This window comes from Sebastes umbrosus, chromosome 13, assembly GCF_015220745.1.
Source record: "Sebastes umbrosus isolate fSebUmb1 chromosome 13, fSebUmb1.pri, whole genome shotgun sequence".
In the NCBI taxonomy this organism is placed as follows: Eukaryota; Metazoa; Chordata; class Actinopteri; order Perciformes; family Sebastidae; genus Sebastes; species Sebastes umbrosus.
The window spans coordinates 790,961-802,590 of NC_051281.1; the positions used below are offsets into that span (position 1 = coordinate 790,961).

Sequence of the window (11,630 nt, forward strand, 5' to 3'; positions counted from 1 at the left end):
AATTTAAAAAAAAAAAAATGTTTATTTAAAAAAAAATGTATTTATTTAAAAAAATATATTTATTTAAAAAAATATATATTTACTTTTTATTTGTCTATAGGGCGACCAGCACCCCCCAGAATGTGGCGCCCTAAGCGGACGCCTAAATGGCCTATGCTTTATGCCGGCCATGGTAATTATGAGTGAAACATCAAAGAACACAAGCACCAATAAAACTAAGAATACATAAAATTTAATTTAAAAAATACATTAAAGCATGCCAAATAGATTATGTTAAAAGAAAAAAGAAAAAGAAAATCAGGTTTTTAAAAGAAATTTTGATATTTGTGAGATGTTTAACGGAAATACTAAAAGGATATATAATAGGATAAAACAACTAAACTTAAAGTACATGAAATCAAGTATCATGCACAAAACAGAACAGCAGAGTACACATGCACCAGTAAATAATACCACAGTCAAATATACATTGATATTTATCTGACAAAAATATCAATATTTAGTTATTTCCTCTTTTATTAGTTGAATTAAAACAAATAAAACAACATTATCAAGAACATAAACTGTGTTGTTTTTTTCAACGCACATTTCTCATTTGTTTATTTCTTTTTTTTTACATCTTTTCCTATATCGGTTTGCTTAATCATGCCAACCTGACTAAACTATAAAGTCCGTTTCTAGTATTATTAGGAGCTGAGTGGAGAAGTGGAGAACTGCATGTCACTCACATAAACCTGAAATAGTAGTGATAATTCCTTTTTAGAATCCATACAGTACTTGTTCATACAGTCTTCCAGTTAGTAATCCAATCCACTGACACGGTTTCTGCTCTTAAATCCTGTCTGAAGACACATTTTACAAACTATTTTAATAGTGTCACCTGATTTACTTGTAAATTTCCTTTAAATGGACTTTTAACTGTTGGTTTGTTTGTTTATTAAGTTCCCCATTAGCTTTTGCGTAGCAGCAGCTATTCTTCCTGGGGTCCACATAGTTTACATGGTGACAATACAAAACTACACATTCACACTACTCATCATACATAACACATCGGAATACATGTCAACTGTAAATAAAACAATAACAACTGACAGTTTAAATAACACAAACACAAAGAAAATAGACTGAACCTATCATGATCTAACAGATAAATATCATCATTTAACATGGAATGCCCATAATACCCGTACACACCCAAGAATACTTATTAATTACTAAAGTTTCTTCTTAAGTAATGCTCTTTTAGTGGGTTTTTTTAAACCATATATAGTATTTTGTTGTGTAATATACTGTAAAATACTGTGTGCTTTGAGTTTTTGTTTTTATTTCAGTGATATGTTTTCTTTTTATGCTGTCTATCTTGAATAGTGCAATACAAATAAAATTATTATTATTTGTATTGTTTGAAAATCCATAATGTGTGATTATTCATTTTATTCAGTGTTTCTTTAAAGAAAAAGTAACTATAAAAAACAGTTTAGATCAATAATAACAACATAAATCATAAATAAATGCTGACTAGAAGAAAGCATTTGACATTTGCCTTCTAGCTGTCTCGTCATTACGAAATCTTGACTGACAGACGTTGAACCAATCAGACAAGGGACTAGTCCGCTCGACCAATCATAAGTAAGAGGAGGCGGGGTATTGACAGACGTTGAACCAATCAGACAAGGGATTAGTCCGCTCGACCAATCATAAGGAAGAGGAGGCGGGACTCATGGCTCCGTCGTATATAAGGCCTCGCAGCAGCTGTTAGCAGCTCCTGCAGCTTTCTGATGATGATGATGATGAATAATGGAACATCTTACTCTCACTTTGACAACCAGGAACACGTCCTGAAACTAGGAGACACCTTCGAGAAACATCCTAAAAGTGGCTTCCACACGGTGCGATGTGAGTACAGCTGATTATACACATGCTACTGTTAGCTACTGTCAGCTAGCTGCTTTAGAAACCACTCTGGTTCTACAGGAGAGCTAACAGCTAGCATGCTAGTTAGCTACAGAGCTTCTAGAGCTAACTAGCATGCTACTAGTGAGCTGGGTTAGCTGCTGTCGGTATGTTTTAGCAGGTTAACAGGTTAACAGCAGGTTAACAGGTTAACAGGTTAACAGCTCTGTGGGCTGTTTGTTAACTCTCAACTATTACTGTTAACCAGCTAATGAGCCAGCTGTCAAACTGTTAGCTACTGTTAGCTGCTGTTAGCTGCTGTTAGCTCCTGTTAGCTCCTGTTAGCTCCTGTTAGCTGCTGTTAGCTCCTGTTAGCTCCTGTTAGCTCCTGTTAGCTGCTGTTAGCTCTTGTTAGCTCCTGCTAGCTCCTGCTAGCTCCTGTTAGCTCCTGTTAGCTCCTGCTAGCTGCTGTTAGCTCCTGTTAGCTGCTGTTAGCTCCTGTTAGCTCCTGTTAGCTCCTGCTAGCTGCTGTTAGCTCCTGTTAGCATTGTGTCAATCTGTACACTAGCACCACCTGGTGGTGAAGGTGGACTACTGCAGCACTACAGCTCTCAATACTACTGATAGAATATATACATTTAAATGATAGATAGATAGATAGATAGATGGGTAAATGGATAGATAGACTGATTGATTGATAAATAGATAATAGATAGATAGACTGATAGACTGATAGATAGTAACTTTATTGATCCAGAGGGAAATTGAAGTTTCCAGCATCACAGTTCCATAGTGTAAAACATGTTAGTAATAAAGTTAGTAATATATCTACCAGATATAAAAATACAAGGAGATGAATAATGAAACTGTTCAAAGTGAATCTAGTGCAGGGTAACGCCAGTAGCTTAGTCTAAAGTGAATCTAGTGCAGGGTAACGCCAGTAGCTTAGTCTAAAGTGAATCCAGTGCAGGGTAACGCCAGTAGCTTAGTCTAAAGTGAATCTAGTGCAGGGTAACTCCAGTAGCTTAGTCTAAAGTGAATCTAGTGCAGGGTAACTCCAGTAGCTTAGTCTAAAGTGAATCTAGTGCAGGGTAACGCCAGTAGCTTAGTCTAAAGTGAATCCAGTGCAGGGTAACGCCAGTAGCTTAGTCTAAAGTGAATCTAGTGCAGGGTAACTCCAGTAGCTTAGTCTAAAGTGAATCTAGTGCAGGGTAACGCCAGTAGCTTAGTCTAAAGTGAATCCAGTGCAGGGTAACGCCAGTAGCTTAGTCTAAAGTGAATCTAGTGCAGGGTAACTCCAGTAGCTTAGTCTAAAGTGAATCTAGTGCAGGGTAACGCCAGTAGCTTAGTCTAAAGTGAATCTAGTGCAGGGTAACGCCAGTAGCTTAGTCTAAAGTGAATCTAGTGCAGGGTAACGCCAGTAGCTTAGTCTAAAGTGAATCTAGTGCAGGGTAACTCCAATAGCTTAGTCTAAAGTGAATCTAGTGCAGGGTAACTCCAGTAGCTTAGTCTAAAGTGAATCTAGTGCAGGGTAACTCCAATAGCTTAGTCTAAAGTGAATCTAGTGCAGGGTAACTCCAGTAGCTTAGTCTAAAGTGAATCTAGTGCAGGGTAACTCCAGTAGCTTAGTCTAAAGTGAATCTAGTGCAGGGTAACTCCAATAGCTTAGTCTAAAGTGAATCTAGTGCAGGGTAACGCCAGTAGCTTAGTCTAAAGTGAATCTAGTGCAGGGTAACGCCAGTAGCTTAGTCTAAAGTGAATCTAGTGCAGGGTAACGCCAGTAGCTTAGTCTAAAGTGAATCTAGTGCAGGGTAACTCCAGTAGCTTAGTCTAAAGTGAATCTAGTGCAGGGTAACTCCAGTAGCTTAGTCTAAAGTGCACTGTGTGCATTATCTGTCCTGTAGCATGCTAGTTAGCTCTGTAGCTAACAGTAGCATGCTAGTTAGGTACAGAGCTAACTAGCATGCTACTCTTAGCTGCTGTTAGCTCCTGCTAGGTGCTGTTAGCATTGTGTCAGTCTGTACACTAGCACCACCTGGCGGTGAAGGTGGACTACTGCAGCATTACAGCTCTCAATGCTACTGATAGAATATATATATTTTAATGTGTACAATTACAACAAAGCTACTAATGCAAATATTGAGCTTATAACATATATTTAAATGTGTATATGTACACATACAGCAATGCTACTGTTCATACTGATCATATAATATATATTTAATTGTGTATAATATTAGGTACAAATACAGTAATGATTGTCTTTTTTATTTTTTATTTTAACCTTTATTTAACTAGGCAAGTCAATTAAGAACAAATTCTTATTTACAATGACGCCAATATGCTCAATATTGTTAATATTGAGCATATATTTAAATGTGTAATGATATGTGCAAATACAACAATGGTACTATTGTTAAAACTGAGGATATAATAAATATTTAAATGTGCTTAATATGTACAAATACAACAACGTTCATGTTGTTAATATTGAGCATATTAAATGTGTGTAATATCTGTACAAATCCTTCCTTTTCTTTTGTCCCAGATGACTTCAAACCAGCGTCCATTGATACAACATGTGAAGGAGAGCTTGAAGTGGGAAAAGGAGAACAAGTCACTATTACTTTACCCAATTTAGAGGTCAGTGCTCCGGATCACTGATGAGGAATATTAAACTTACTCTCTTTGTGTTCAGAGCAGTAGCTTCCACTGAGGACGCATTATTAACGGTTTATAATGTTATGTTTGGTGTCCTGACTACCATCCTGCCTTTATTGCATTTTAGGGTTCGAATGCTCCAGTAACGGTGTTCAAGGGGTCCAAGAGGCCGTACATGAAGGAGTGCATCCTCATCGTGAACCACGACACGGGAGAGTACCGACTGGAGAAACTCAACAGCAACATCGCTGTGAAGAAGACCAGGTGGGTTATCTATCTTACTACTGTTCTTCTGTACACATTTCACCATCTGTGTTTTGTATCACACATGTCTGTGTACATGATTCCATCTACTTGTTTTAATCTGTGTTTTTTGGCATGAAAACTTTAGTGACAATTCCAGAGGTTGTGAGCATGTGAACAGCCCTTTACAGTAACTTGTACAACGTTTTGATAGAAACATTCTGCCCGTCTTTACTTCTGCTGTATCTGTGTGTTCCCAGGGCCGAGGGCAGCAGTAAGATCCAATCCCGCCTGGAGCAGCAGACCAGTCGTCTGAGCCAGCAGGTGAGGAGCAACACCACCACCAGCACCCCCAGCAGCAGCAGCAACAATAAGACCTCCACTAGCTCCAAGAGTTCTCCTCCCAAAGAGAAGACGTCCCCGCCGTCCCCCATGGACGACATCGAGAGAGGTAACCTGGGGTCTTAAACTACTTCTTTCATTGGTTTTAGCACCTCTGCTTGGTTTAAGTGAGCACTTTTCCCATAAACATGTTTTCACACATTTCTTCATCTTTGTTTGTGTTTCCAGAGTTGATGGCGGAGGCGCGGGTCATGGACCAGCTGAGCAGCGGCGACAGCTCCTCCGACTCCAACAGCTCCTCGTCCTCCAGCAGCGGCGACAGCTCAAGCAGCAGCGACGATGAAGACGAACGGACGTCTGCGCCGCCCCCTGCTCTGGCACCGCCCCCGGCCAACCCCAGCATGCCGATCATCACCACCAGCGCCCCCACCAGCAGTCGCAGCCAGGAGAGCGGAGGAGGACTCATGAACACGCTCAGTGAGTAGACCGCTCCGCTCGCCTTTGGTGCATTTCGTATTCCACTGCAGATAGTCAATGTAGGCGTGACATCATCTTCATCGCGACTTGTGTTCTCTTGCTGGATCCTTTCATTGGCAACCAAACAGAAGAACGTCAACTAGATCAGTGTGGTTTTTCAGGTTTAAAATCTGGGTGGAGTGAATAAAAGAACTGCGGTCGCTATAGAGACGGTACCTTAGGCTATTTTAAAACGGCGGGTTGTGCAGGACGTCTTGTGTCACGAAAGTGACGATTCTCTCTGACCAATCAGGGGTCTGCAGTGTTTTAACTCCACCTTCTAATATCGGCTCAACTCGCTTGGAAGCTCGACTTTAGTGTTACTAAAAAAAAGTACCAGGTACCATCCACAATTTGTGCTCATGGAAAACCAAATTAAGAAGTCGAGCCGTACCGTACCCTGCAGTGGAAATGCAGCATAAGGTGTCTTATCTTTTTTTTTTTTTTTTTTTTTTTTTTTTTTTTTTTAGCACTCCATATTTTATTATCTTTTCATAGAAGTAGCCAGTTTGTAGCCTACTATCTGCATATCATGTTCATAATTTCTGAACATACAATTGAATTTTCCAGTAGAGAAAAGTTACAAAAATGTTTCTGTGTGCTGTCAGTTATAGTTCTTAGAAAGAAAGAAAATTACATCTCTAGATTTTATATATAAATATGTTGTTCTAATATGAATAAACACGGAGTTGGGACGGAGTAACACCGTGTCCTAACAGCAGGCAAGTGTCGGACTATCGCGTCACATCGAACGCTCTCTGACTCCGTTAATAAACCTGCACGCCTTGTTACGTCGTGTAAACAAACCGCGTACCGATCAGCTGTGAGCTCCAGATCAGACTGGAGACGTAACCACTTTAAAGACGGGTGAGTAGTACCTGCTGTCTTCCTACGTTTGTGCTTTATAAACAGGAAACACACGTTTTATATTGTGATATTTACTGTAATGACAATGTGCCTCCAATAATACATGAATGGCTATAAAATAGCCAAAAGCAGTGTAGGTTGTTAGTGATTATCAGCTCTCTGACGATCTCCCTCCAGCTGTGTAATGTCACACACACATCATGCACATCAGTGTGGAAGTTTTGATGCCAATGACATTAGGTGTGTTATTAGGAATATGGATGCACCGATACCACTTTATATCAGACACAGTAGAAGTACTTACATTTGGGTACTCGCCGATACCGAGTACCGATACGAGTACTTCTCTGAGCCTAAAGACCCTCCTTAACAGCCAGCTGGAGGGTGTGAGCGACACACGGCAGGCTGGGGAGTCCAGCATACGATGCTGTGCACCACCACCGGCTCTAGGTCGGCTTGGAGAGGAGGCTTGGTTACGCGTCATCAACGCATCATGTCTTGGGGGGAAGAACACATGGGCAGTACAATCTGATCTGCACTCGCCAAAATTGAGCCAATTGCAACGCACGACCGCAGCTTCAGTTACACTGAGCATGTGTTATACCCCAAGACCCATGTACACCCGTGACCCAGCCTCCTTTCCATAGGGGGGATCCACCGGCCCGTCTCGCCCGCACCGTCGGGGAGATGGAGCGTGAGGACCCGAAAGATGATGACGAGAGGTTAACGTCACGCTGCTGTAAAGTGGTATCGGTGCCGTTTTGCGAGAACGAGAACATGAACACGGTATCGGAACCGATATCGGTATCGGTGCATCCCTAAAGTGGGATATACTGCAATTAATTTCAGCTGTATTTTATTTGTCCAGTAACCTGGAGCACTTTTATTTTGAGATATGTTTGAGTGACCGTGAGAGAAGCTCCTGTAACTTTTATTATGAACGTACAACTGAATTTAAATTTTCCGTGAAAGAAAAGTTACGAAAATGTTTGTGTGTTGTTGATTTATAGTTCTTAGAAAGAAAGAGAAAGCTGCAGCTGGTGCTTCTCTAGAAATAGTCCAGAGTATAATTTAGTTTAATGATGCGTGTATGTGAGCAGTCTTTATTATATACTATTATATGTACTTGTGTTGCAGAGAACGACCTCCAGCTGAGTGAATCGGGCAGCGAGAGCGACTGAACAACGTGAGGACGTCTGTGGACATCAGGACCCGGGTACAGACCTGCAGTCTCTGACCGTCTTCTCTTCATATCCACTATTCTACTGCTAGCTAATATCATGTGTTGCTTCTCCGCCAACAAACTCACATTTCTAGCTTCATGATCTTTATTTTTCTGTGTATGTTAAGAAGAGGCCTTATAGTTCAGAGTGCGGTGACGTGGTCGGTGGAAGAGAAGCAGTGAATTATCACAGACTCACTGGAGGCTCGTCTGTGGTTAAACTGACCAAACGTATCAGAGCGCTGTTCATGTTGGTTTAGACATCAGGGGTCAGCAACCTGCGTCTCTTCAGCTCCTCTCCAGAGGCTCCCTGGGGAGTTTTAAAAATGGAAATGAATAACTGTTTTTGTGTACATTTTTATTTATCATTGTTGTAGGTCGATGGTACGACGGTACGACGGAGTATTAGGGCCACATTGAGGGAAAACAATAAATCTGAGATTTAGACAATAAAGTCATATTATTATAAAGTAGTAATTTTACATGTTATTTTCTTCTTTTTTTTTCTTGTAATATTCTGACTTTGTGTAAATCTCAGATGTTTTTTTTCCCTCAATGTGGCCCTAATACTCCGTAGTACATTGTCTCTTTGGCCCTCACTGCATTAGACTTATATACTTAGACTATAAACTGTGTTACCTTCATCACAATGATCACATGTTTTGCAGCTCCAGACAGATTATTATTTTTGATCGTAAAGGTTGCTGACCTCTGATGTCTAGTTTTGGTGTAGACGGATGTTTCTGGAAGCAATATGAGGAGCTTTAGTTGTGCCTTAAGGTCAGATGTCAGTTAATAACTTCAGTTCAGCTCTGTTATAGTTTCTGATCTGAACAGAAATTATTATTTTTATTTAGGATGAGCCACACTGAAAAGAGTCAGAGATGAGTTATTGTAAAGTTAGCTGCTGCAGAGCCTTTTTGCTTTGGATTACTGAACCCCGGCTGCAGGACAACAAAAGATTTTCATTTAAAGCTGCATTAATTAAGATTTACTTAACTTGGTTTACTTTTGGCGGTGCTTTTGGGGGCAGTGGAACAAGCTGAAAACAAAATATTCATGTTTTATCTCCTTAGGAAGTGTTTATTTACACACCCAGAAGTCACAGATCAACATTATATATCATTTGTAGTACTGGTAAAATGAAGAATAGAAGTCCAATATTCACTATTTTTAATTCTGTTTTGGTCTTCAACCCGAGCTGAAAGTGATCGTTCAGGTGTTGTATGAGGCACTTCTCCGTCATATTTACACCATTTCTTTACCTCGCTGCCAGAAGGACAACCTTGGTGTTTTTTAAAGCTTTAGTTCGGCTCAGAAAGTCACACAATAACACAAACTAACTATCTGATGGAGGCAGCGGTAGACCAGGAACTCCCTGTGTTCTGAGACGTTAAATCACTGTTTTATTCAATGGAGTCTGGTGGCTGTGAAGAGAGCGTAGATAACGGAAAGGGCCGTCTGACAGCGAGGTAAAGCGGTGAAAATATTCTAAATATAGCACCTTTAAGGGCGGTTGATAATTGATATTGATTATTGCAGCTTTAAGAATCTTGTTTATTATTGTGATATTTCAGGATATAAGTGGGTCTGATTGGCTCTTCTAAGTAGTGCACTAGTGCTCAGCGGACCCAGTGAGGGTCACGCTTTGTAGCTTTAAACCTGCAATACTTGAATCTAATTATTTATATTTCAAAATATACTCGACCAACGGTGTATCGCTTAATATATTTGATACATATATATATAGATTAATATCCAAGCAATAGGAAGTGCAAGTTGGTGCGTAAAGATGCTTTGAAACTGTGAGTCTTAAAGAACTTGATGTGCCTTCTGTTCTAACGTCGTCGAGGCCTTCTTCTTCTCGTTTCCCCAAATCACCGCTGAGCTGCGTCAGCAAACAGGAAGCTGCTGTTTATCTCCCAGCATTCCTTTCAGCGTCCCAGCAGACCGATCACAGTGAGAGACACTGACAGGAAGACGTCAGTGATATGTTTTAGCCTTAAGGAGGTCGCTGGCCTCAGAGCAGCATTTGTAAATGAGAGGATTTTCTTTGTAGAAAAATAAAGATTTTAAAAGTTTTTTTTGTGCTTTTGTATTAATTCTTTTTTATATATTATTATTGTGCCACTATGTGTAGGATTATTGTACCTGAATCAAGAATAAATAAATAAATATGTATGCCATTTAAAAGTAGCAAAAATAATATTAAAAATAAATGTAGTCATTAATTGATAAAATGTGACAAAGATATTTCTGTTTTTTTATTTATTTACCTTTGTATTAATCCCCTTGTGTATTTACTCTTCTGTTTAATTTCCCCTTTTATTTATTCATCCATTTATTTTTATGATTTTTTTATGTATTTATTTTTTTGCACTTATTTTTATGAATTTTAAATTTATTTATTTTTTGCATTTATTTTAATGAATTGTCCATTTATTTATTCATTTTTATTTATGTATTTATTTTAAATGTTTGTATTTATTTGATTTTGGCAGGTTCCATCCTCCATGCTTATGTGATTATTTCATGTCTTTCAAATCATTCAGATTAAGCACACGGTACATTTCTGTTTTAAAATTGTCCCGTGCCAGTAAAGTGTGTTGTCATGACGACCCTGAGGTCTCTTCAGAGTCTGGATGCTTATCTGCTGATTCTGGGCTGAAATCAACACTATTTCTTTATTGATAAATCTGAATGCAAATTATAATTTGATGAAGTCAAAATACACGGCAAGCGGCGTGGTCTGTGGTGTGAAGCGATGGAGTTCCTTCACCAAAACAAAACTTTTACTTTAGCTTTATTTTATTTTAATTTTTTAACTTTAATCAGATAATTTCTATTTTGTTTTCTCTCAAATTAGACTTTATAATCTCAGAGAATATTAGCGTTCTTTTTCTCAAATTTATGTTTGTTTTTTTTCTTGGAAATTTACGATTTTATCATCTCAGAATATTATCTTTTGTTCTTGTAAATTTGTTTTTTTCTTGGAATTTTATGACTTTATAATCCCAAAGAATAATAGCATTAATTGATAAAATGTGACATAAATTGATATTTATATTTTAATTTGTTTCTTTATTTAATATCTTTGTATTAATTCCCTTATTTATTTACTCTTCTGTTTAATTTCCCCTTATATTTATTTATTTATTTATTTATTTTTATTATTTTTTAAATGGATTTAATTCATTTTTGCTTTTATTTTTTTGCATTTAATTTTTATTTTATTTTATTTTGGCAGAAATAGAATACAAATTTTGTAGTTATTGATCCTCTTATTGATCTTCTAGTTATTGATCTTCTAGTTATTGATCCTGTAGTTACTGATCTTCTAGTTATTGATCCTGTAGTTATTGATCCTGTAGCTATTGATCCTCTAGTTATTGATCCTGTAGCTATTGATCTTCTAGTTATTGATCCTGTAGCTATTGATCCTGTAGCTATTGATCCTCTAGTTATTGGTCCTGTAGTTATTGGTCCTCTAGTTATTGATCCTGTAGTTATTGATCTTCTAGTTATTGATCTTGTAGTTATTGATCCTCTAGTTATTGATCTTGTAGTTATTGATCCTGTAGTTATTGGTCCTGTAGGTATTGATCCTCTTGTTATTGATCCTCTAGTTATTGGTCTGGTAGTTATTGATCCTCTAGTTATTGATCCTGTAGTTATTGATCCTGTAGATATTGATCCTCTAGTTATTGATCCTATAGATATTGATCGTCTAGTTATTGATCCTGTAGTAATTGATCTTCTAGTTATTGGTCCTCTAGTTATTGATCCTCTAGTTATTGATCCTGTAGTAATTGATCTTCTAGTTATTGGTCCTCTAGTTATTGATCCTCTAGTTATTGATCCTGTAGTTATTGATCCTCTAGTTATT

General features: G+C 38.2%; 1 protein-coding gene across 1 annotated transcript; it reads left to right on the forward strand.

The window, feature by feature from the left end:
• Positions 1 to 1,732: 1,732 nt before the first annotated feature.
• On the forward strand, positions 1,733 to 7,878 carry eaf2 (ELL associated factor 2). Its single transcript, XM_037790762.1, has 6 exons — positions 1,733 to 1,896; positions 4,442 to 4,536; positions 4,682 to 4,818; positions 5,058 to 5,248; positions 5,368 to 5,616; positions 7,660 to 7,878. The coding sequence occupies exons 1-6, from the start codon at positions 1,779 to 1,781 to the stop codon at positions 7,701 to 7,703; spliced, it is 834 nt and encodes a 277-aa protein (XP_037646690.1). The 5' UTR covers positions 1,733 to 1,778; the 3' UTR covers positions 7,704 to 7,878.
• The last annotated feature ends 3,752 nt before the right edge of the window (positions 7,879 to 11,630 follow it).